The 27,144-nt window shown below is 39.2% G+C and overlaps 2 protein-coding genes across 6 annotated transcripts in view; one reads left to right on the top strand and one right to left on the bottom strand.

Annotated features, from left to right (window-relative positions):
- LOC124407041 overlaps positions 1 to 15,748 on the top strand; it is a 61,129-nt gene extending 45,381 nt beyond the window's left edge. For 2 of the 5 annotated variants that reach the window (XM_046882837.1, XM_046882838.1), the window contains exons 9-12: positions 1,056 to 1,148; positions 10,740 to 10,942; positions 12,555 to 12,729; positions 14,392 to 15,748. In XM_046882837.1, the coding sequence (XP_046738793.1) occupies positions 1,056 to 1,148; positions 10,740 to 10,942; positions 12,555 to 12,729; positions 14,392 to 15,569 (1,649 nt within the window). In that variant the 3' untranslated portion in view covers positions 15,570 to 15,748. The remainder of the gene's footprint in view (positions 1 to 1,055; positions 1,149 to 10,739; positions 10,943 to 12,554; positions 12,730 to 14,391) is intronic. The other 3 variants (XM_046882839.1, XM_046882840.1, XM_046882841.1) reach the window with 3 other exon arrangements.
- On the bottom strand, positions 10,355 to 25,598 carry LOC124407044 (medium-chain acyl-CoA ligase ACSF2, mitochondrial). The gene is made up of 9 exons (XM_046882844.1): positions 25,406 to 25,598; positions 24,774 to 25,311; positions 22,824 to 23,007; positions 22,208 to 22,420; positions 22,009 to 22,143; positions 20,338 to 20,451; positions 19,666 to 19,902; positions 19,013 to 19,332; positions 10,355 to 10,463 (listed from the first exon to the last, which is right to left on the bottom strand). Exons 1-8 carry the CDS (start codon positions 25,491 to 25,493, stop codon positions 19,030 to 19,032), a joined length of 1,812 nt encoding a protein of 603 aa, XP_046738800.1. The 5' UTR covers positions 25,494 to 25,598; the 3' UTR covers positions 10,355 to 10,463; positions 19,013 to 19,029.
- Between the last annotated feature and the right edge of the window lie 1,546 nt (positions 25,599 to 27,144).

Raw genomic sequence — 27,144 nt, 5'->3', positions numbered from 1 at the left:
AGATTTTTATCTCTCAGGTACAGTGTACGCCTTAATTGTTTCGCCGTTTGTATGTTAATTTAAAGTAAAATAAAGTTCGAGCAACGGGGTATCACGAGTGAAATTAACATTGAGAAATTATCTTTGCATATTCTTTATGCGTGAAATGATTCCTGAACTATTCGATTTAACAACATGAATTCCGCAAATTAATTATGATTTCCAGGCGATGAATAATGAAAACAAAAGATTGACCCGAACCGAGAGAAACTTCAAGTTGTGGTTACTATTCAGTCTTCGACTATTATCTTCATTTTTAACCATTACCGCAGAATATAATTCTGGGTAAAGATGAAAGTCTAGTTTCGTAGATGTTACCGGAAATTCTAGTACACGTTACTATTTTTATTAATTACGGAAACTCGTATTATACACTTTCTCATAACTATTGCGATTACTTGATGTTCGTGGAACAATAAATTGATGTTTATAAGGTCCTGTTTAATTGAAAACTGTAGCAGATCAAACAAACAGATTTAATATTACAATAACCAGAAAATCTAGCTCTAAAAACTATTCATTGATAGCAAATTTATTTCTGATTTCAAAAAATATTTGAACCGTTATCGTAACGATACCCGATTTTCTGGAATTATCTAGTAACTGTAAAACAAACGATGTAAATCTCAGTGCTTCTCAAACCTCCAACTATTTCGTATTCCATTCAAGTAGCGCATTCGCGTGTGAGACACGATGTGCGAACGCGTCCTCGACGAGAAGTCAAAAGCGATGGATGTGTAATTGCGTACAGATCGTGTACCTTCCTTCGTTTTCTTTTATTCTTTTTTTTTTTTTGTTTTTTTTTTTGTCTCTTTTATTTTATTTTGACGTGCACTCCCACTACCGTCACGAAATGCACGATTCTCGTAATCCCACCAACTGCAACGGTGTGTGCGACAAATTGAGTACGCGCAAGACTTGTGGTGGTGTGAGAAAGAGGCTCGGACGGTCCGCAAGTGTCAAGCAGACTTCAGTTTGTAGCATGCTGTCATTCACTCAGCACATTCTCTTTGCAGAAAAGAGTCCCTCAGCAGCACGAAAGCCCGCCGTACCGCGGAGATCGACGTCCAACGTCGTCCCGAAAAATCAGAGCGTCTCTCCGCCTAAGGGTGAGTCAGTCCTGCAAATTTCAAACGTCTAGACATCGTCTCAAGCCTTCAGCCCTCCTTTCCTTACTCCGACTTACCTTGATTCTTCATTTCATTTATACTGTACTTAAAATTCATGTATGTGAATTCTCTTCTTCATGCGGTTCGGACGATTTGGATGATCGTTAGGGAGAATGAAAAATCGTTTTAACAGCTTGATAGAGTTTGAATTCAAAATTTTTATCTGCCATTTAGAATTCATCTTTTCCACTCCGCTTGACAATTTTAACTCTATTGTTTCGTCACGTAATTCGATGTTCAGAGTATACAGGGATTATTTGTGAAGTTGTTGAGCGAAGGATCTGTCGGAAAGTCTCGCGCTAAAAAAAGTGATGAAACAAGGATCCTCGAAGTAAAGTGGATCGAGTTGTATATGAATGAAACAAAATCCTCTTGCAGCGTTGGCTAAAAAAGACAAAAAATGAATAATAAGCGAGGAATTTTAGCGACTTAGAACACTTTTCATTCATAAAATCACTTAATCGTCGAGAAATCACCTGACGCACTTTGTTTTTTACTAAAATTAATAAATGCCCTTAACGAAACGTGAGACAATAAAATTACTATAGTTATAACCCATGAAAATATTTCCACGTGATTTTTCCCGAGTATCTGAGAAACCGGATAGAAAACCGTTAGCATTTTTTGGTTAGCATGATCGGTTAGGAAATCGGGAATTACAACTTCCGGAGAATGTAAACTTTCGTCTTGAGACTTTTGCTCATTTTCATCCTACACACTCAAAGCCAGTTCCAAGACTGATCACAAAACTATATGCGTAACGACATAAATAATATGATGCTGAACTGCAACAGCAGCAGTTCCGGAATTTGATGTGTCAAAATAGCTCAACAGCCTTTCTGATCTGACAATAAAAGTGCATCCTGGTTTTTTAAGTGATGTTTCGATCAGAGAAACACATGTTTTTGCCCTCCATTTCGTGGCGAATTATTATAGAGTGAGGTGAGTCAGAAATTAAAACAACAAATGAAAATCATCGCGCGACTTGAACTCAAAGAATTTGGTATCTGAAAATATCTTGCGTGATTTTAGGTTCATTTCTAGGTGAACAAAAATTCTTGAAACCCGGAAAAAAGAAGTCGTTCAGCAAATTTTCAAACTGCGATACGGGCGGAACGATTTAGGCACCGATTAGACTTTACCCTATCCTTGTAACAATGTTTGAGGAGTAAATCAACGAGATAAGTTTTCTACGCTCGTTTCTCCTATCTCTGCCACACATATACACAGTTTACAAGCCATTCAGCTGTAGGTACACGCGGTGTATATGCGGCTTTCATACGCACTGCACACGTCCTCGTCGTACGGTACAAACTGTTGAATTACGTCAGTTCGTATATAATAGGGTCTTAAATGTTTCTCTTGGCACTCGAACGACGGAGAGACTAGGCAACGATCGTCTATGGGAAACAGGGCCTCGATTGCTTCCACGAATATACCGAATCGACGACGTGGTATATTAATATAGAATTACGACCCCCTGCGGCGTCTACATCTCGGGATTCGAAATAGAACAAGCTACTGCCTGCGAATTTTCCACCTTATATCGTATCCCGTTCTCAAGATTTTCCCGAATTTTTACGACGATTGCTTTAATTAATTTTAATTCCGTGTCGATCATTGCATCACTTGCAGCCTGGCGTATCGATTGAGTACCATGTCGATAGGAAAATTATGAAAAAAATTTTGGATTTGCAAGAAAAAAAAAATTATAAATTAGATGATAAGTTGGAAAGATCAGGGTAAAACCGGGATCATTTTGATCCCGTTCTCGATCAAGTACTCTCAGGTTTATAACGCACTACGTGGCTTCCCCCTCTTCGAGAATAACGGAAGCAGAGTCAACGAACGCGCAAATTGTTCCGTAATATCATAACGCGAGAGCCTGGAGACGGCCGGTGGTGTGCGAGTGAATGAAATAATTATAAAAATATTTTCCATTCGCCGAGTACGACTGTCGAAAGACCTGCGGTGCGCGTATACGATCAGAAACTCAAAACCATATTTCCGGCGTCGTTTAACAACCCGCGTGCTCATTGGGTTGGCGAAATATTTTAGTATGAATGAAATTGAGGACAGGAAGTGCAATGAGAAAACGGGCATGGCTGTTCTGTTTTACCGACACCCTGTGTTTTGGATTTTGCTCACTTACCTTGAGTTATGGCATTTATTGTTTAACAATTCGAGAAATTCTTCACGCGGTTAATGGGCTGTCATTAGATATTACGTGCCGATTGTACGAACATTGCCTTCCTGAATATTTCTGATTATTAAATGGTGTCTTAAAACTTAATCAGTCCTCTAAAAATATTATGACGGGTCGGTAAATTCTTTTGAAATTTGTTTGTTAAATAAATGTTTGTTAAAAAATACTAAATATTTGTTACAGTTTTGGTTTTGATGCATAGAAAATTGACTAGCTTCTCCCATATTAATCAAACAATGAGATTTAATCGAACCAATAAAACACCTAGAGTCCCAATAAGAAAGAAAAAACCTTTTTTTCACTGTGATTGATGAGAAATATTGGAAACGAATTGTCACATTTTCTAATTCGTTTCAACATATGGTCTCTGAAAGTTCATAATTTTTATCGCACGATCATGATGCTGTATAGGTGGAGAAATTTAATGTATCCAACTGTCTACATAATGATAAAAAACGAACACGAAATCTAATGACATCTGTACAAATTGATGCCAATCTATTTTTAGATTTATTATGGTCTAGAGATTATATTTGTGACCCAGTTATCGGATTTCTTCGAAATTTTTCACTGGTCTGCAATTTTTTCTGGAATCAGCCATCAATGCTTTGAGTCTTCTCGAATCCTATACGTTAGATTAAAATCTGATTGAAATTTTTTACAGCAAACGTGCAGCGGTGTAATTACTTTAAAAATTGGAAAATTCAGGCGAAAAACATAATCTCAAAATACGATTCCTCTGCAGGTTTACAAGAGAATAAATTTTGTAGATTACAACTTCTGCAAGCTTCCAGAAATACATCAATTTCGGCAAATTGAAAAGAACGTGATTAAAAATTAAACGACTACGTTACCAGAAAATTAAATGTACCAGTCCTGAAGAAAGATCGAAATAGAAATCTATAGATCGTATAGAACCAAAAAATTATTTCCTCAAAAAATCGCTGAGTTTCAGGCGTTTGATTTATTGTTCCGATCAAACTTCGGTGTTGAAACAAACTTAAGCGTCTGTATATCGCTGCGAGATATGAATCTATAAAAAGAAGAGATAACCAAACAAAGAAAGAAGAAAAAAAATGGCGAATCGTTAATTGCGCGAGACGATAAATTGGCGAACAGCCGCCATGTTTGCTAATTGTAAAGCAGAGCACATATATGTATATAGATATTGTATATCTGCCTCCAATACATCGGATCGACACTCCCTTCCGGTTTATCAGTTGTCTGCCTGCGGACGGGGATTTGTCGTGAAGATTTTTGAATAGCGTCGACAACGACACGCCGCATCATCTCGGCATTGGATGAGTAACAATTCGTTCAATTATTATCCGTCGAGATAATCGAGGCGTGTGTGGCACTCATTGTCGGCTTCTTATTGCAAAGCAAAAAGAAGGAGGAATACAAGGATCAGAGAGAGAGAGAGAAAGAGAGATAAAAAAACTATCATAGTGCTACGTAATACGCAGTAGAAATTGTTTTGACTTCTATACATATACTATATGATATATATGCTGGTCCCTCTTCGCTACGATCAACTGTTCAAATGGAATAAATAGTCGTGCTCTTCTAACAAAACTATGATTAGTCTATGAGGGTCTATGATGGAATTGATAATTCCGATTTATACTCCGGTACTGTGTATTGTAAGTGAATAATTTTTGTCTCACTATAAGGCGCTTGAAAACGGTCAAGAATTACTTCTCGCAAGATATTCTATATAAGACGTGTTGATTAATTATTTTTTTGTTGTTTTTTTTTTTTTCTTTTTCTTCTTCTACTACTCATTTTCATTCACCGCTTGATACAAATGCGTCATCGTCATCGTAAATATCATCTTCTCATCCTACATCAGTCCCGTAATACACGGTCAAAAGGTCAATTATTTATTCAACACTACATTCCAATTAAATCTACACTATGAACAACGATCCCTGCATACACGAATCTCTGGTTTATAACTCTATAGAAAAATAACGCGTGTCAGCAATCTCTGATTAATTCCTGAGTATAATTGATACATGTATTTGTATAAATAATTTTATCTAAGACATAGATGTGTTGAAATTCTTTGCCAGTCAAAAAATTAAGTTCATATTTTTTCAACAGCGTGTCAAATTCTGTATACATAGATTAATTTTACTGACACGTCGACGATATTCATGCTTCTTTGCTGTTGGCATGTCGCTAACTATTATAGTTTTGGATTCGAAACAATTTTACTCTGATTGATATTCGACTAGCCTGAAGCAGCGCGTATTTCTTCATCCAGAGATGCGTGAAATTAACATGCCTACTGCATTTCTGAATCGAGAAATGAGTCTGCGACACTGCATCAGACCTTGTCATCTCGTTTTTCACTGGAAACGGTCACTCGACAGGCACGTGTAAACACGAAATCAAACAGAAACTTGGGCGGAAGCTGATTTGAACTTCTCAATTTTTCACTTTTCTAATTTTTCGAACCGGATGTTATATATATATATATGTATACCGGGTGAAATTTCAAAGCAGATTTACTCCGTTTGCCCGCAGCGATCGTAACCTCCTCGTCTATAATAAAATTCCTCATTTACTACAAGCTGCACGTAATATCGCTAGAATAAACTCTAGGAACTGGCGCTGGTCAAGGGCCAAGATTTAAAAAAAATATTTGAACGCTGCAAGTGCGTCATGCATACAAATCTCACGTTCGGCTGCTTGATGTGTAATCTGTCCGCACCGAAAGTGGCAGCATATCTAGAATATACTGACTCAACACTTGAAATGCCATCCCGTCAAGAAGTCGACCTAATATCGTAATTATTCCTGAAGAAACCTTAAATTCCCCATCAAAATTACGTTCCAATTTTTGGAAAAGCAAATTTTTCAGCACATTGACTTAAAAAAAGTCTCTCGATAACTTTTTAATAATTATTAATACTTGAGGACCGCTCGGCGCCGTTTCAGGTTTCTAATCTTTACTCCAGACAGTCCGTTTTATGGGGCCCCGTTGTGCACTTCTGGTATACCGGGAATCCCCTCTTCCGCTATCCGTCCAGGTGCTCAAAGAGCCTGGAGCAAATCCAGAAAGCAACGCCATGGATAAATATCCGCTGCTTCTCGGGCCGAGGAAGAAAGTCGTGGCTTTCACCGTGTCACACGAGAGTCCAAGTGGAGAATTGAAAAGTCTGGATGTGTGCGATTTACTGCCGCATCATGTGGAAAATCATAAATGTATAGGCAATACGTTAATGACTGTGGCAATTTTGCGCGCAAATCGATCGGTCATTCGCATTAGGTTGCTACTTACGAAATGTATAAGATACATTCGCTCCTCGATTCGATCAAGAAGGAAAGCCGAGTTTCCAGGACGTAAATTCTAACCGTACAGACTCGCCAATTTATGGCACCTGTTTGAATTTCCAAGTCTTTTTCCTTTCCATGGAAATATTTATTGCCGTACGAAAAGTCGTCACGTATCAACTTGACAAACGTAATTTATCAAAGAAGTTAGAAAAGTGAATGAAATTTATTTGTAGCTAAAATTTTGGCTGTTCCCCTTTGCAAAAAACATCGTGCCAAGTTTTCTTTCACTACATTTACCCTGAAAATTTATTTGGCTAAAATTATATCGTGCATAATTATTTGTGAACTTTTAAAAGGAACTATTTCTCTCATAAATGGAAACGTCTTTCCAAAGATTTATTTCAAAAAGCTGAGGCTTTAATACGATAACGAATAGATCCGGAACGCCCCATACAAACCGTAAATCCATGATTAATATTTATTGCTCCGACATATCACCTCAACATTTTAACAAATTACGCTTTCCGCTTTCTTTTTTCAAAATTATTACTCTCCCTAAGTCGACGACTGATATAATAATATTATATCGCCTGAGGTCCGGTTTCGAACAAAACCGGACATCTGTTGCCCCGACGAAAGTTACATTGATCAGAGGTCAAAAGTATAGACACAGTTTATAGCATTTATTTCTATGCGTGAATATCATGATATATATATATATATATATATATACACACACACTTTTCTCTTTCGCAAGACTTCATTTCGTCACTCAACATATGCGCGTCTACACCTATAGGTACAATAGCGGATTTGGCACAGGATGGACCAGATTCTGACAGAAATAATAATAATCACAATTCGTCTCACGGCTATGTCAAGAATTTTTCCTTAGATTATTATTGATTCCTGTTTTCCATCGCAGTGAAGTGATTTGAAGAATTAATTATTACCCCCGTAATTCTTCCTTAATTATATTCATAATCTTTGGTGGGAATCTCTTGTGGAAGGATAACTTTTCTCATTACATATTTTCTTTCTCCTTGTCTATATCGCGTGCATATTTTCGTTAACTATTCATTCACCGTCTAATCTTTATTCCTAATTAAAACTTGGAGCCGTTCTTTATCGTCTGGAGCTCATCGGAGTGGCTGATGAGTGTGTTCTAATTCAAGAGCGAACATAATGTAAAGTTCTACGTACACACATAAATTCATACTCACTTGTTATACGCCCTCTCTCTCTCTCTCTCACACACTTTTTCTATGATCTGTCTTTTTTCTCTCGGCCTCGGGTTTTCCAACGATTCAAATTAATAATCCTTGTACACAGGTACTTTCGCGTTTCGGCTCTCGAGTCCATGTAATACTAATTACAATATATTATGGGTTTGCATTATATTTTACACGGTGCAATTCTGGAAAGTCTACATGGGAAAGTTTCACCGAATTTCCCACTCAAACCTAGTAGTGTTTAAATGAATTTTTATTACTTTTTAAATTGAAACAATTTCTAATCTACTCACAGGTATCCTTATACGGATCAGTATTGTTTTTACTCGAAATTCTACGTTGAGAAGCTACTCAATTTCAACCCTCAGAGTTTAGAATTTTTCGACAATAATGACTGATTATCGTATAATAATAGGTAATATCAAAATTTTTGCTGTCAAAATTGAAACTCGAAAAATATCAAAATCAGAACAGCAATTAAACTTTATCTCGGAAAAACCTGTTGATCTACACACCTACAAATAATCGCCAAAGATCAATGAACTAAAATAAGTTCTAATAAGACTTGATTACACCAAAAACAAAGTTTCTCATCAAGTAATTCCATCGGACTTTCAAATTCGTATTTTTCCCGTTCGTCTATGTCAATAGATATAACTATTCGTGATAAAAAAAAAATATCCATCTCGTATTTTATGCGAGGCACAATTAATCGCGTGTTTAAAAATAAATCCTGTTTCTTTAATACGATCTAATAGACGATCAATTTGGGTCAAACATATATACCTCACGAACTTTGTTTCGCCAGTAGGAGCTACTATTATTTCTTCGATATAAAATACAAGTATAAAAGTGTATATATAAATATAATTCAACAACGATCTGTATAAAGAAAGGAATACACTTTAGATTGGAGATAGAAATACAGGCGTGCATAAAAGAGGCTGTCGTTAATAAAACGTATAGAAACAAAATGGAAAAAAAAAAAAAAAAAAAAAACGATTACACAAAAAACAACATTCCTTTATAACAGTATACGAATAAAGCATAAATAAATAAATACATCTTCCGACGACTCGCTATAGTCAATTAACAGATAAAAACTGTATTTTGTTAAGCTTTCCGTTATTACTCCCCTCCCCCCTCTCTCCGGGGCTTCTCCAAATACTGTATTTTTTTTTTTTTTTTTCTACAATTTTTCTTAAGATAAGCGAAGTTGTAGCTACAACAGTTACTGTACGCAGGTTGTGATCTTCGATTGTTCAAGGCGACGGGTATGGTTATACATACATACACAGACACCGAAAGTATAATCCTCGTCGATTATATAAATAAATAAGTATAAATTTATTCGGAGCACCGCGCGTCTATTTTTAAATACCCCGCCATCTTTCCACCGCCTCTGGTCAGCCGGTGCTCTGCAAAGTAGCCGCGATGATCGGGGGGCGGCGGTCGATCCGCGACGTCTTTCGCCCCCTTCGTCGATCCGGGGCCCCACCACCGACGAATCGTAAGGGGGCCGCGAGGAGGCGGCGACCACTTAGAACTTGACGATGAAGCGGCGGCTCGCGCTAATTCAGTCGTCGTCGCGTCGACTTTGTGCGCGTCGCCGCCGCCGTCGCGATCTGCCCTCTTCGGATCTACAACGTCGCTCGTTTAGTGCTGCCCGATTAGTAAACAGGACTAATTAAGCCCGCCGCCAATTAGGATGAGGACTTGCCCGCGTCCCGCGGGAATCATGATCGTTGATCTTCCATTTTTTGAAAATTTTCTCATGCCAGTTCTTCGGTCGCTTAGTCTTCTGTCATGTTCGATTTCACGGTGAAAAACTTCGGTGGTAATGAATCGAACGATTCTTACCGATGACGGATCACTTTTGTTATAATTTATCGAGCTTGCGGATTTTTACTGTTTTAAAACTGATGGGATCAATCGAACGATCACCATTCGTAGATCGGTTATTAAGTGTCGATTTGTGCGTCAAGGTGTGTTGTGCAATGTGCTTAACGTACAGGAATCTAATTATCTAAGGGACTTATTTTAATTTTTTTTAAATTTGCAACGCCGTGGCACTTCTGAACTATAATTAAACGTTGCGGATGTACTTTCAAATGTACTGCAATTTGATTTCAAAATCCTTCAATTTTGCTGGATTTTTTTTTTACATCAAAAATCAAAGCAGAGGGTACAAATTTCTCGCTACGAATGATTGCGAATATTCTAAAGAGAATGCGTGAAAAATTGGCAAAGGAAAATTAAATAGCAGTACAGCCAAGCCAGTAGTTGCGAACTTTCTCATGATCATTAAACTTCAACTGTGGAACGTTTAAAAATATTTGTAACCTATAAGTTGAAGCATGTATTATATGTATGCTCTACACATAAGTTAGGCTGATCTTGAGAGACTTTTTTTCGAGTGCGCAAAATAAAGATTGGCAAGTATACCTAACAGTTGGGGAAGAAGAAAAAATAAACTTCTGTCCGAGAGAATTTAACAGTGTAGCCACTTTTAAAACTGCGCAGATATTCGAGCTTGTAAAATTAAACAAATCGGATTGAAATTTTAATAGCCGTACCTAAACGAAGATGAAAATCGCGATCGTGATGTTTTCCTTGATAAAAACAACGTGCAAAAATTACAATGAGCAAAAGTCTCGGAGGATTTTGTTGTGCTGGAAGTTTTTTCTACTGCGATTGTGCGACGATTTTAGAGTGTGAGAAAGAAAGAATCTCAATGGTTAAGAAGGACCAGATTTGAGGGTAGGAAACGATTGAGGTGAAAAATCGTAACGGCAAAAGGTCTGTCAGCCGGACCGCAGATGGTGATGGGTCCGGTTACATTCGTTGCAGATCGCGGGGCCAAGGAACCTACCCCTGCGCCGATTAGGGGGCCCATTGAGACGCGGGAACAGGCCCATCAGACTGACCCAACGCACGAGGAAATCCACCTTAAACAAGCCGAGGTCTCCGTCCAGGCCTTGTCCGTCATCGTGCAGTACCTCGCTCACCAGGTGAGTCATCTCTTCCTTTTCTCAAACCTCATCTAGGGGTTGATAATTATCTAAAACTAATAAAATACTCGAAATGTTTACGAAAAGCCCTAAAAAAGATCTCAATATTGACGAATATTTTTAATTTACATTATTCTGCGAATCTTTTTTCGAAACTGAGCAATATGCAATACCAGGTGAAATGTTCAGACCGGTTTTTCACTTTGCAGGTATAAATAAAGCAATTGAGATACATTTCGTGATTCAGGAAATATGTCTTTGGGTCTTCTTTGCCTATTTCAGAAAATATTTCACGATTTTTTCTACATTTTGAATTTATTCACGTTTCTATACACGTCTATGAACGATACATTTATTTTCTTTCCTTAATTTAACTGTGTATATAGACAAACAGCCGCGACGATTGTTCAAAAATCGAAATAAATGGTGTTCCTGATAAATCGGTTTCAAATTTCTGATCGTTTGTACGATAATTCCGGGTGCCTTTAACCGACCTTTTTTTTTTTTTTTTTTTTTTATCGTTCCGATCGAACGATTCTAAAGTAAACTATTAGCACACTGAGAGCTTTTGTGAGGTGAACGGATGCTTGTTTGTACAATAGTTTTAATTATACACAATCCACAGTCTACTCACCCGTCTCATTTTACCATGTAACACTACAAACACGCAAGGCTGCATCAATATTTTCATGTCCGTAATAACACGCGTTATTTATAATTATACTCGTAGCCAGCATCTACCGTACGAGATACAACCGAAACAAATGTGTGAATCATGCAAGACAACTCTTTACACACACCTTGTTTATAATTATCGCACAGCCGTTACTCACCGATTTTTAACGCAGCCTAATCAGCAAGACCTTAATTATTAAAACACAAGCATTGCGCATAAAATGCAGACGCGTAGTTTTGCTCGTTCGTTTCAAACTTTTTCATCGTTTTTTCACAAAACAAAAACTGAGGCGCAAACAGTTGTCCGGTTGTTCTCCAAGCTGGAGGAAAACTTTTTCGTTTATGATTTGGACCGATTTCGTGCTCTTTTAGACGCGTGTAGTCGGTTGCAAATTATTACGCTGCGCAGCCGTTTTTTACTTTTTTTTTCTTCACTGCTCGCACAAGATTTAGAACGACGGTCGTTGTAACCACGTTCATTGACAAAAGCGTCATCTCGTCGTCACATGATTTCGTAACATTACACATCTGTAAAGTTTGACTTGGTAGAAATTAATTAACGCTTGATGTAAGATCGCGTTCTGTGACTCTAGATCCCAGAACCTTGATCATCAGATCGATGAACTCATCTGTCGTCGTCGTCAGCTGGCATTGTATTCAACTGCTGAAAACATTTAAATATTTCGAATTCATCTGTCATGGAATTTACCATTTTAAATGTTCTTTTTTTGTCCTAAATTCAGGACTTTCTAATTTTCAATTAAAATAATTGTATTAATAGTAGTGTAAAAAATTGATCCCTAATTAAATTCCCTAGAATTGAACCCTGAATATATCGTTTTTAAAAAAAATATATTTTATCTTTTAGACGTTTTAAATTCGTGTCTGGCAATAATTCTACCTCCGTTTTCTTTTTCTCTATTTTATGTGATAACAGCTCGATGGCTTCTCAGCACCGAGACTGAAGAAAGACTGCGAGAGGATGAAGACTGAATGGCTGGAGGCACGGCTCGAAGCGGAAGAGTTAAGGGCCGGATATCGCCGTGTTGAACAACAGTTAACCGAGCAACACGACGAACGAAAACGGGCCCTGGATAATCTACGAGCTGAGCGTAAGTCCCGTCGTTTCTACGTCGCCTGCGAACTTGTCTCCGCACCGCTAAATCACTGTCGTAATTCCGTTTATCCGGTCCCAGTCAGTGGTGCCAACCATAAATTTTTCCGCTAGAACGAATTTGTATAATGATTTTAAGCTGAACGAAATTTTGGGTCGAATCGAGAAAATCAGGTCCATTATTCTTGTTGTTATGTGTTATTTTTATTTATTTATTTTTATTTATTTTTTTTTTGTCACTATTGGCCATCGGTAAAAATACCGCGACTTGTACACCGTATGAATAAAAAATCCGTAGGTACATCTACATTCGTTGAATTGGTGTATTAAGTACAGTCAGTTTACCGCTATGGGAAGCGTGCGCAGGTACCAATTGCGACTCGACGACGTACGAATGACTTTTCAACGTCACTTCCTGAGTTGCTCAGCTGCATTGTCGCGCGCTTATTAATTGCCACGTGATAATTAATTAATTAATTAATTAATTAATTAATGATCGTGTGATCTCGACCGGATTGTATTTTTTATACCATCTTCTCTCGGAATAATTAATCGCATGGTATTACATTACGTATTATATATGTATAATATGTAATTAATGTCATGGGATAGAATTTCACGATTGGTCCTAACGAAGTGTAATTATCGTAAGGCTGGTGTGAATAGAAAGCAGCGGGTTAAGTGGATCAATTGGTTACTTTTTAGACTGCACTTTGTAATGTGCAACGGCCTGTCGTGCATCGCACGCGGTTTAAACTGCGGAATATATTACAGGGTCAAACACGCGGTCGGTTACTATTAGGTATATAAAATATTAGTGCAACTACGTTATATGTAGTAAATAATACGTGGATAACGTCATTTTATTACCTACGTTTATCGAGGCTCGTTTGCATCAGTGATTTACTCGTGGACATGGCCCATCAATATTCGACCTTACATACTCGTAGAGATTTTATGGGTAATAATGATGGCAATCGAATCGACGCGACTTACGGGAAGTTCGTTATTTAAGAATCAATAACTTTTCGCTCATTTTATTATTAGATTGGCGCACGCTGAGGATCTATCGAATTCGGATATTCGTAAACTGTTGAGATCTTCCCAACAATGCAAGGGAAACAGTCTGATATTATAAACTAGCACCTAGTCATAGATTTTTTGTTTCGCATTACTTTGAAATAGTTGAAAATCTGATTGTCAATCTAATTTTATTTCACGGTGGCTCATCTTGTTGAGAAGAATATTCTCTGCAGTTCCATTGGAACATTCTCGTTATCACATTGCAGGTGACGTTAATTATTTAATTTTTCTAGATTGTACCGTTATTGATCTTATGACCAAAAAATAACAATATTTCATTTGCTATTAACAACAATTAAAACCTGTTCGACTGAATTTGTGAAAATAGTTTTCCCAATGAAGTAGACCGTCTTTGAGTAAAGTCAAACTAATCTATGTCCTCAAATTTTAACGAAAAAATTGAAAAATAGAAAAATATTTTAGAACAATACCATCAGATTGCTAACGATTTTACAACGTCGACAAAGATCATAAATGATTTCAAAGGATAATTCCATCGTATTTTATAATATTCAAGTTCGTCCAAAATTTAAACCATGCAGCAAAAAATTTCGTACCAAATTTCTAAATCTTCCAGTGGAATCCCGTCACGCTCAGCGTCTTACGGAGATGGAATCAGCGCTCCAAGAGGAGCGTGAAAAGTGCGAAGCGCGTCTTCAGGACACACTGAACAACTCAACGAAGGAGTTGAAGGTGACGATAGCCCGCCTGCGAACAGAGCACGAAGCGGACCTGATGCGACGAGAAGCTGCGACGGAGCGAAGATCGGCGGTCCACGATCAGGGAGCAGCGCTGCGAGCGGAGGCGGATTCCCTCCGAACGGTGCTCGAGCTGCGGAGCCAGGAGATCGCGGCGTTGCGAGCGGAGAACGACAACCTCCGTCGAGAAGTGGAGGTGAAGGAGGCGCTCGAGGCAAAGGTGGTAGCACTGGAGGCGCGGAGCGAGGATCTGCGCGCGCAGCTGCAGCGAAAGGAGACTTTCGAGCGTCAGTTATCGCACGAGAACAAGGTGCTGCTGGAGTCGTTCCACCAGGAGTCAAAGCAGAACAAGCGGCTCTCGCAGCACAACGAAGAGTTGCAATGGCGGCTGCGTCAGAACAACGAGGTCGTCACGGTGCTGGCGAATCAGCTCGCGGCCCCACCGCAGCGTCTGACGAGATCGTTGGGCCCGGAGCACACGAGCCTTTCCCATTCGCTCGACGACTCGCCACCGGCCTCACCGATGGTTAAATCTATGGTCGAGAAGAGCGACTCGGTATCCTGGACTCTGGAGATCGAAGAATCGCCCGAGGCGATGGCCTCTCGTTTGCTGCGCCGCTCCGGATCGAGTCGCGGCATCAGTCCCAGCGACTCAAGGCCCAAAAGGCCCCGACAGCCGTCCTCATCCTCGCCCGTCACAGCCGCCACCGTTTCCCGCCAGAGTTCGCTTCGCGCGACGAATCCTCAGCGAGCCGTTGTCCTCAGGGCCCGCTCGAAGAGCGTTTCCATCGGCGACAACGGGCCCCAGGACACTTGGGCCTCGCCTGGATTCACGTCAACACCATCCGCCGCACGAAGAAGACCAAGAAGCGATCCCGCCACTAATACCACCGTCGTTAACCAGGAACCGAGCCCCGGCCTGAGGCCCCAGGAGGCCGGTGGCGAGGCGATGATATCCGAAGAGACCTCGGCGTCCAGCAGCGAAGACGAATCCTCGGCCAGCAGCGACATTCCACGACTAGCGATGGAACTATCATGGAGCGAATCGGAGGGTTGACGTATCGCCCCCGACGCCTGCTGCGGCTGGAGGAGGACCAAGAGCCTCTAAGACTTTCGACTATACCTATTATACATTGTACGAACACGTGTGAAGAGTTTTGAATTTTTTTTTTTTTTTTCTCGTTTTCTTTTATCGTTATTACACTGTTTTTTTCTTTTCTTACCATTTTTTACTCATATGAATTGCCCTGTAAGGTTGAAAATTAGTGACAAGTTACATCGTTGGGATTTTTTTACTTTTCTTTATCGTCAAGATTATTTTTTTATTTTTATTTTTATCCTATTCTATTCTATATTTTTTTTTCTCAAATTCACTTCGTTTTTGGCATTTTACGAATGGTTATATATTATATGTCAAAATGATGCAGGATTTTTCTCTCCTGTGGTGCAAAACTAGGCAGAGAAAGATTTGGGGCGTGATTTTAAACCACGGTTCGCTTAATGCTGCAGGCCGAGCTGCAGACTAAGGGTGCAAAAGGATGTAGGTATATATGTAAAAATCGACGGAACTGGGGTGAGATGACAATGATAAATATATGTGAGATAAAATTGTGAGAGACGAGCGGTGGGGAATCCAGTATTATATAATTGTCTATATATATTTACAGATAATTATTATCTATTATTGTCATTATTATTATTATTCTTATTCTTCTTATTATTATTATTATTAACAATTACGCCGCTACACTTATTATGATATACTCGATAAACGAAATATTATAATAATAATAATTGTTATTATTATTATTATTATAACGAGAAGGAGACGCGGTTCGACAAAAAATAAAATATGATAGTAATAGAAAGAAAAATCTACATGTAGCTGTTTTACGTTTGATAATAATAATATAGGTAATATAGGTATACTTATTACCGGGGCGTTGCTGTTGAGTATATAAGGTGAGATTATGTAATAACTTGGACCAAAAATAATAACCTTACGGATCACGGGATTTTCTAATCCGGTTAGAAACGACGTCTGTTTAGTATGGAAAGCAATTTGCCACTTTATACCCGAATAAGGCATCCTTCAAAAATCGATCTGTTTCCACGTAAATAAAGCGTGTAAGAACGATTAATTTTGCAGCCTTGTCGCCGATATTCCGAGGCGTTCTTTTATCCTGCGATTCGATCATAGGCTGATCGAGCAGAACGTTGAGGTTGTTATTGACGATCGAGCAATTATTACAGTGTAAAAATGATTATTCGAATTACGTTGACAAAAGTAGCGAAGATATGCAAATCGTGTTATGTGTTTTGAGGATACGTAATATCGACCGTGTATGTTATTATAATTATTATATACTCAGATGAAATGCAAGTCCTAGCTCTGTGATTGCAGCTCGTTAAGTGTACATAACGTAACTCGCCATTTCTCGATTAAATACGATTTTTTTTTAATTTCGAAACTGTTTGAATTAAATTTATCCCTTATCCGCAAAGTGTAAAAATTTCGCAAACTATCGAGTCGACGACGTTTGGTTTTTTTTTTATCAAAAGATTTTAAACGCTATACGGATGGGATTTATTCTTGGTCAAGTTTCTAAAATTATTGTCGGATATAAACGATCCATTTCATGAGAAACCGTCGACTATGTCGTAAATGCGAATGTTTTAATTTTTTATGGAATCCCCAAGAAACTTTTGACCATTCTGTAAAATTATAGACTTGAAAGATAAATTAAACAAAACAAAGAAAAATTAATAAATAAAAACAATTATCGTGGAATCGTTCACACGTCGTGTAGAAATGACCCTCGACTAACGGACGTAGGTATGAGTTCACGTCGGAAACTTGTTTTCTGAAGTTATACGTATAAATTCAATAAAATTTTGAGTGGTTGCAGTTGATTAATATGTATACATAGATATTATATTAATTAACATGTTTACCATGTAAAACTAGCGAGAATATCATGTCATCGATTTATTTATTCGTGTTTTCTACTATGTATTCATCAAAATCGTTAGAAAGGAAAACGTTGTTCCGTTTTGCAAAATTCCATCGTTTTCTGTATTTTTCATAATCAATATTAGGAAGTTGGCGGAGAGTTCGAAGCGCGAATCAGCCAAAGAGAATTGATTATATATTATATATGTTTAACGGGATAATTTCAGCTTAAGTCCTCAGCGTTTTCCCATATATATTAGCGCACGTGCACACAAACATTGTACATCTATAATGGTTGATTGATTATTAAAACGATTCTTTATCATCGCCAAAAAGTAAAAGAGAGAGAGAGAGCATGAAAAACGGAGAAGATAAAGAATAATAAAAGATAACTTAAGTTAATTATTTGTATCTTTTGTACAAAGCCATGGATATGCATATACTACATAGTACATAAGAACATTAACAGTCTAAAATTTCAAAAGAAATTAAAGAAACCGATGTTCTAGCGATTAAGAAAGATATTACGAAGAAATAAAGTAGAATTGATTAAATATAAAATGCAACACACATATAGAGTTGTAGCTGAAGATTTGTATGACGAAGAGTTATTATAATAATAGGGAAAAATATTTGTAGTCCTGATGATAACTAAGATTTTCATCGATATCGACGACGACGAGGACAGGTAAAAAACATAAAAGAAAAAAGAAAAAACAAACTTAACAAAAAACACGCATGGAGAAAAAGAAAATGATAATTCTCTCCTTCACTTATATACATCATAGGTATATATAATATAATGTTGGACAAATTTATTCTATTCTCTATTTACCAAATAAAAAAGATACCTTTAACTATTACCACAAGTTCAATACATGATGCTACAATTCTATAAATTGAAGAAAAAGAATTACAATAGTAATAATAATGTGTCTTGCTAATTGATAACTCCCGTCCTCGGTCTTTCCTCAATAATTTATTGTAGTCTTGTACGTTAATTCACTTATATTATACATACGAGTCAATTTTTGTTGTCATATTTTCGTGCAAGTTTTCCATTATTTAACGACGAAAGCCAAAATCAAGCTCGGAGTCGAATGTCCCAAGTTGGCTGGCTTTTCTATTACGCAACCTAGTCACGCACCTACTTCAGACTCTGACATCACGTGCCGAAGATACCATACTCTCTACGCCGTTTGCATATGCGATACGCACTCGTACGCACCCACGCACGTGGGTTATACCAGCAGTAAGTTCCATAAATCACGAATGGAATTTTTCAGTAGGTTGACATCGTTGTTATTGTAAATTAATGGCAGGTTAACAGAAAAAATCTGTTCTTGGTTTCCAAGCTCTACTTGAGTGAATTCGTTAATTAATGTTTTTTCACATACGAAAAAATATGTAGATTACATATAGATTTTATGATTAGGATTGCTTGTCTTGTCGGTACAGCAGTACCAACGCACGAATGTAGAAAGTACGAAAGTACAAATAGTTTGATGTTACATTGCTTCTAACATATCATCAATAGAAACATGTACTGTATACAACTTTTCCCTTAGATAATGTTTGGTTTCTTCGGCACAATTCCCTGTGCTTCCAGGCTCTCCCTGAGGACGTGCTTCTTGATTTTTCCGCTGGTCGTTTTCGGAAATCCCTTGGTCAGATGGACGTATCTCGGAATTTTGAAGTGCGCTATTCTCTCCTTTCCGTATTCCTTGATGTCCTGAGCCGTCAGGCCGGCAACACCCGGCTTTAGACGAACGCAGGCGCAGACATCCTCGCCCAGACGGTCATCATGAACTCCGAAAACATGGGCCTCCATGACTGCCGGATGGGTCTCAAGGAACTCTTCAATCTCCTGCAAGAGTTTAAGCTTCAATCGTAGCAAAGCATTATGCACGAATCGGGAAAAGTTTGACAGCGAATAAAGGAACAACTCGGGAGCATTGCTTAAGTGACATGGTTTTCCAATTAGTAATCCGGAAATGAACTTTGGTGTACCGCGACAAATCGGGCACGGTTCGCATTCGAAATTGTAATCGAACGTTACCGGTGCTCACGCTTCATCGATATCGTTCAGATTCATCGCTTATCGGTGCTTCGCGTCATAAATAAAATATCACTCCGTAGCACGACGCAAAGGCTTTCCAAACCGCCATGCATCAATATCCTACAGACACTGTCTACGCACCTTCGGAAATATGTTTTCACCGCCCCTTATCAGCATGTCCTTGAGTCTGCCGATGATCCGGCCGTAGCCGTCTGGCCGCAGGATGAACTGATCCCCAGTTTTCAGCCAGCCATCATCGGTCTTGGTCTTCCTGGTGTTTTCCTTGTCTCCCCAGTAACCAATCATCGTGTGATAGCCGCGAGTCCAGAGTTCTCCGGGTGTTCCGAATGGAACGGGAACTCCATTCTCGTCGACCACCTGCAGTGCAAGGTACGTATGGTCACGTGTGCAAGACGTAAACACTGAAACGACCGGTTTTTCACTTGTAAACTACTTTAACCAAGATCGATTTCCCACTTTCGCGCCTTCCGACCGTCAGTCAGTTGTCTTTGCGTTCTCTAATTCTTTCCAATTTCCCATTCACGTTTTGAGAATGATAAATTAACGCGGTCTACGCTATAAGTATTCAAATTCAAGCTATTATAACGTATGTCCACATAGAGTGATGAATAAAAAGCCGAAAATATAGCGATCTTTAGTCATGATTAGTAACTACATCTACAAAAAATTTGTCAAATCTGTTTGTTTAGCAAGTTAAAGTTAAAATATGTATTTGAGCAGAATTGTTTACTGGTTAGATTATCGAATTTACAAATTGCGTTTTTTTTTCTTCTAGAGGCGCAGTTTGGTCACCTGGACTTCGGTGTGATCCGATAAGTATCCAACAGTCGTTTCAGCAATATCTCTGGGCGTGTTTAGCGGCGTCTGGAAGCTCATGCAAGTGGTCTCGGACAATCCGTATATCGACTGTAATTAGAGAAAAAACGAAAAGACGTTAGTCCGATGGGTAAAGGGATCTAAATCCGTGTTAACGCTAAATTTGGGTTCGTTAAAATTGGTGTGGCAATTTGCAGATGAAGAAGTTCCGCGGCACGTGCTGAGCCTGCAGGCTGCTCGTTACGCAACGGATGTTTTCATTACCGCGTTTTAAAAAAGACTGGCATTTCGGCAATTTGAATCAATGCAAACCGGTGTAAAAGCAAGTCCAAAATAGCATCTCAAGGCTGCGAGGCTCGTCCAGTGGTCGCCGCAGCTTCTCTACCAAATCCTACATCTTTGCTGTTTTCATATTATCATTCTTCTGCGCGTTTGGCACGCCTTGAAGTCGATTGAACTAATTTAACCTACACGGTCAGTGTCATACTGCAGACCACTAACTGGCTCTTGAACCCAGCCTCGAACGGATGGGTCGACTGGCACTTTCATTCGTAATTGGCGATACATCGAACGATAACTGTGTGCACGCACTTTATTAGCAAATTCCGAAGTGGTCTGTGAAGTCGTCCTTCACATTTGCGGTATCGAAGAATCATCAGTTCGCTACTGTTCCGGAGTAATCAAATAATTTTCCTCCCCCACTGTTCCCCATCAAATTTCAGTCGTTTAACCCGCGGTAAACGAACAAGAACCAAGAGCAAGTCTTGCATCTTAACATGCACTCAAGACCCGGTAATTTGAATGATTCCATTTGGTTGGCGTCAGACAAGGTTCCCACTGAGGGAATACTTAAATGACTTTTTCCAAGTCCAATAATACTTCAGCAAGTCTGCAGCAAACCCAGCAAGTGGAAGTCAGTTCTTCAAACTGGAGCGTGAATTTTGACTTGATCGTTTCCCAACAGTTCTGCTCCTGTTTCCGGTATCGTTACCTGAATCGAATCACCTCACCTGATATGCGGATGTGTGAATGCCGTTAACCTGCAGATAAACAAATACTTCGTACACAAAATTGCATTGTGGATTCAATTAAAGAAGCGTCCACAGGTCTCGCCACATTGATGCCGCATGTGTGGGGGGATTTTTAGTAGTCTCTCCACACACACGAACACACATGCATACGATGATCTTGCATAGTAGGCAGCCGCGAGTTGTTCGACTTCCGATGCATCCCGCTTCCTGCGAAAGATCTCCGCATAGATAGGAATGAATGACCGAGTCATTGGCCTCGCCCTACCACAAGTTGACTCCTTTCCTCATTGCCGACTGTAACCGGCGTTACTTTTGCCACATAACCACTCCAAAGTGGATGCTGTAAGGCCACTTGCACCTCCGAGGTAAGTGCCATGCTGCTGACGAGATGCGAGAGCGATGCTTTGATCGTTCGGATTAAATAATTAGACTCGTAATGTTTTTACAGATCGAGCTTTTAACTACGCCACTCACGAGACTTGGAATTCAAGAAAAAAAAAAAAAAAACAGCAGACCTGATTCGAGTTCCTGTGACTGGAATTCGTTCGTCTCCAAGTCAAGCTAGATCCACCAATGGAACGGCGAGACGACATAAGTACGTCTCTTACCTACCTACCTTCATGAAGTCAAACCCAAACGTTTCTCTAGTTCTTTTAAAGAGGTCTGGCGACGCTGGAGAGCCACCGGTGAGACCGATCGAAATCTCGCCAATCGGAGCCATCATCTCTTGCTGCGTGTTCACCAAATCCACCTGAAACAATCGGATGAGACTGTTTGCATTCCCTAGGCACAAAAGTAATCTCCTTTCGACTTACCCACATCGTAGGAGTTCCGTATATCACTGTACATTTCTCCTTCACAATGGCATTCACCGATTCCTTAGGATTGAAAGATGGTCCGGCAAGGACGACCGTTGCTCCACATTGCAGACTCGTCACTATTCCCATGTTCAGACCAAAAGCATGGAAATATGGAACGTTAAGACAGATCTTATGGTGGCTGTCACTCAGTCTAAACCTCTCAACAGCCTGCCAAAGAAGTAGGACACGAAAGTTACGATAATACCGTGATTGGGTTTACTCTTCACATCTGAAGACCGGTTTTAACTTGAAATGTATACCCGTAATCTTTCAGTCGGAGATTCAAATTTATTGTAGCGGGACAATTCTAGTGTGAGAAAAAAAATTGACTCCTATCTGATCTGTCCTTGTTTCTTCTTCCACGCCAAACTTAGCCTGACGCGTTTCCACAACTTCCATTAATTCCTCCGTTGGCGTCGTTTGATATGATGTATTTGTTCCGCGAAAAAAAAATACACTTAAAGTTAAAGTTAAAGTGAGTCACGAGTCATCGGGCGACTAAGTATATCGCTAACTCGTCTAAATGCGTCTAAAAGTTCTCCTCCTCCAATGCAACACCGCCCAATCTCACCTGCCTGGAATTGTTGACGTATGATCTGTGGGCCACCTCAGGTGCTTTTGGTTGTCCAGTGGTACCGGAAGTGAATTGAATAATCGCGCCACTCCCGGGAGAGATTTCACTCTGTTCAGCACCGACGGCTTCCACTTCAATGCCACTAGCCAAGGACTCGACGTCAACGAATCTCCTGGTTCCACTGTGGTGGGTGAAATTTTCGAGGAAAAATTAATTAAAATCCACTCACGAAATTTAGTGTCGAGTGTTATTCTTCACATCTATATGTAATCTGCGTGTATAATTTGGTTGAATAATTATTCCTACTTTTTTCGTGCAAGCGTATTTACTCTTCCGCAATGATCACAGAGCTTGATAAAGTTCGGCCGCCACGTTTGTCCATTAGATTAATTGAACTATGCACGGTTAATAACGCGGCACTGATAACAGAAAAAAAACTCCCTTGACTGCCCGGATTCAGACACGCGTTTGATCATTGTACAAGGATGAATATTAAATTCCAACCACTCATTGTGATACCAATGGATTTCTTTGAAAAAGTGTTTTCCAAGGGACTCAAACAGCTTTGATGAACGGTGAGGAAAAAAATACCGAGATAATTTTCTGCACATCGCAAAGGTTCTTTTACGCCTCATCAATCCTTACGGAAATTGAAGCGGACCGGAAATTTTTATTTGCATCGTGATCTTGATACCTTTTACGAAGACTGATGTTGATTCGTGCACGGGATACAGGTCAGGCATCACTGAGCCATAAAATTAGACACCCTAAATTTTCTTGCCTAAAAAATAATCCCTTCCTGCGATGCGTATGACGTGAGTAATAAATTTTGCCTGGCTTTGGTTTTACTTTTACTAGGTGATTCGCTGAGTCAATTTCGTTCAACATTTTTCGTGAGATATTAGTTGATTGACTCAATCCACCGATTATTAGGGTTGGGCAGAAGCTCCTGATGTATGAGAAAATAGAAATGAGACCGATGTCTGTAACGATGTAATTTAATTACGCCCGAATAAGGAGAAAATATTGAAGGAAGAATTCCTGAGGAATATATGATCTACTGAAAAATCGCCGGATATCGAAAACATCGTTTATTGCGAAAAGGCTTATCGAAGTTGACTAATGCTTACTTTGGACCTGTGTGATACTCGTGTGTCAAGTCTATCTACATGAATTGTTTATTTATCAATATGAAAAAACTTAAGCTTATCCCATTTTCGTGTAGCCGTCCCTTTGGCTGGGATTTTTATTAATCCTCATCAGGGCAAAACCTGCTGTGAAGTAAACTGGATTCTATTTGATATTAACCTTGAATAAATATCGATCCAATCCTGGTGCTGCTGAACAACGCAGCTGTAAGCTGAAAGCCGAAAGGCTATAAAAGAATGAGATAATCAAGTTTACTGCGAATCTAAATTACGTGCAATTTTCTAAGCTACGGGTAGACATAAAAAAAAACAGGTTTCTGAATGGTAATCATAAATTCCGCATGTCGCAACACTGTGTGTTTGACCTATTTTGCACATATTGAAATGCATCAGCTAAGAACCTAGATATCGACGCATTGCACATGTCAAGCTGTTTGAGAACGGCCTAATACTTGTAAGTTTGAGATGGAGATTCACGTCAACTTTAGATATAATGTGATTAAATCTGTATAACACACGGCCAAATCGCTTCGTGATAAGCGCGACTGAGTTTAACTTGACATAATCCACTATCGCACAATGTCACATCAGATCAGTGAATAGCTTAAAACTTTGGTAAACAGAAGCGAAAAATAAAACTTTTATGCTTAACCTTGTAAATATTTGCAGTCCTGCAGAGACGCGTTGTCTAATCGACAATTTTTTCTCCCTCAAGATAAGCTAATTGGACACTTAGCCTCGAATATACCTTATGCATAATGGAAAACACATGCAGGTACTCGACATCCTAAATATATACCTTACGTGCTGATCACTGAATATAATGATGTGTTCCAGAGTTGGACACCGGCTCTTGGCACTGAGCAGCATTTCCGGGTAATTTTGAGTCTTGAAAATATCCGCTGCAACGACAGCCTTGGTCCCGACTTTGTCGATGCCGTACATCAACTCGTGTAGCTGATCCGCAGGGTTCATTCCGACGACCTTGAATCCAGCCCTGGCAATGGCCAAGAAAGCCACGCTCCACTCGATGGAATTTGGGCCCCAGATTCCAACTCTGTCGCCCGTTTTCAAGCCCATTTTTTTCAACCCTGCCGCGAATTTGTCGGCCCTTTTTCGAGCCTCGGAAAATGTCATCCGCATATTTTGATGGACAGATACAAGGCTTTCTCTGTTAGGAAATCTTTCTGCTGCCACGTCGAGTAGCTGGCCCAAAGTTTTCTCGAGCAACGGATTGGAGCCCGGGTTCGATATGTAAGAAGGTCCATTTTCGTCGGAAGCTGACGTCGATCGGTATCGTCTGTATCGTATGCTTGGTGATTTTTTCCACAAGTTTGCTACGTTTGAAAAGGAATGAAACCAATCGATAATCCGAGACGACGATTCATCACCTTGGCTCATAATAGATGAAAAGAGGCTTTTTAAACTCACCAGAAGAAACTGTCGAAATAAAGCCTGGAGTGGGACCAAGCCTTGTGTTACCAAATGCCTTTGGAATACTGGCTCTGAATTGTATCATAACGATGAAAAGGCTCACAGTGAATGAACAAATACTAATACGATAACTGCTACGATTCAATCAGCCTGGTAAACCAAAACCTATTGCTTGCAGGCTAGTATTACACCGTTCAACTGTAGAACTTAGAATGACAACATCGGTGCATGAGAATGTAAAATAAGATTAGAGAAGGCGGCTGCCAGAAATCGCCATTCCTGGCTATCTACGTGTTTAGTATCGTCCGGAGGGCTTATCAAACGAACTTGGCAGCAAAAAAAACTTGTTGCAGTGGAACCATAATCGAGCGATAAACTCTGGCTGTTAGATAACACTGATACCCGTAACAAGACTGTTGGCATGTCAAACTTCCTACGATTCCTGCTACCCTGATGCTCGATGTATATTTATGTCGAAGGAGAATTAAGTGGAGGATATCTTTTTGTTACTCGGTAGTCGACAGATATTTTTGACGTTGGAACATAAGCTGGTTCTTCGTGAAATTTTTTTCGTACCAATTCGATTCGACGTTAGTAATCATTAATTGTTATATAACGTGATTAACTGTTTACACTAATTTACGTTTCACATCAAAAATGTATTTGCCAATTGTTATTAATATGGCGTAGCTCAAACGAATTCAAAATAAAAATCAATGAAGAGATACAAAAGAAAATCGTTGAATGCCAAAGAAACTATCGGAAATTTAAAAAGTAATCACTCGTATTTATTCGGCTTTACTTAACTACAATTTTTATTATTTTATTGACTATTACACGATTTCATGTAACATAGTTTCAACTTCAGTTAGAACAAACTTGTGAATTGGCTTGGTAACTTTGACCGTGGAATATGCAACGCAACCGTGAACTCTTCTCTTACAATATAATGCTTAACTGTTACATCATGTACTCTGTAAACTATGCTCGATAATCAGTGAGTCGTGCTCTTTCGTTTTGTTATCATTCATTCAGCAAAAAGAGGTAAATGGATCAAAACGTGAATCAAAGTGGTACGTTTTATTTGTGACCGTCAAGCGGAAAATATTGATTATTGATCATGTCGCAACAGATGGCGCCACCAGTGCCATGAGTAAAATTCCTTTTCATTGTAATTGTAATGTTCCACCGCCATTTTGGTGCTTTAGCATACGCGGTACATTGTGCTGTCCTATGGCTATGATATGTTTACTATACTGGTGCCTATAAGAGATACGTCTGCTTATGGTAATTCATTCTATACTCTGATTAGCCTGACATCCGTTTAATTAAAAAATAATGCATTGTTTTCTGCATTAGAGCAAAACGATACCTTCGGTATACATTTTTATCACTGATCTCTACACTAACTGGATGGCGGACTCCTATACTTCCAGCACATGGCAGCTTGTGTGGATTAGAAGCCCCAAAATCCGATAGTAGCGCTGCAATACCCGAAGTTGAAAGAGATTTAGTCACGTGGCTCGGTCACTTTAACCAATAACATACACAGTGAATCACGTGATTCCTTAGTTCCATTGAGGCTATTGAAGCGCTGGTGTCGTTTTCGTCAAGACATCCTATAGAGATCAGTGATTTTTGTACCGATCGCGTCAAGTTTATAAAAAAAAAAAAAATCGGACAAGTACGAGTACGTCTCGCGTTCTGTGGATTGCTAGATAGAACAGTGCATATAC

This window comes from Diprion similis, chromosome 6 (genome assembly GCF_021155765.1).
Source record: "Diprion similis isolate iyDipSimi1 chromosome 6, iyDipSimi1.1, whole genome shotgun sequence".
Lineage (NCBI taxonomy): Eukaryota > Metazoa > Arthropoda > Insecta > Hymenoptera > Diprionidae > Diprion > Diprion similis.
The sequence above is the reverse complement of the archived record's forward strand: the minus strand, read 5'-3'. Positions and strand labels throughout refer to the sequence as shown.

What these genes read in the sequence shown, in the direction of transcription:
- LOC124407044 (XM_046882844.1), bottom strand. Translation starts at nt 25,493, where the DNA reads ATGATACAATTCAGAGCCAGTATTCCAAAGGCATTTGGTAACACAAGG. An exon ending in TATTTCGACAGTTTCTTCTG is followed by an intron (nt 25,312 to 25,405) that starts GTGAGTTTAAAA and finishes TTTCAAACGTAG; the next exon opens with CAAACTTGTGGAAAAAATCA. An exon ending in ACGGAACTCCTACGATGTGG is followed by an intron (nt 22,144 to 22,207) that starts GTAAGTCGAAAG and finishes CGATTGTTTCAG; the next exon opens with GTGGATTTGGTGAACACGCA.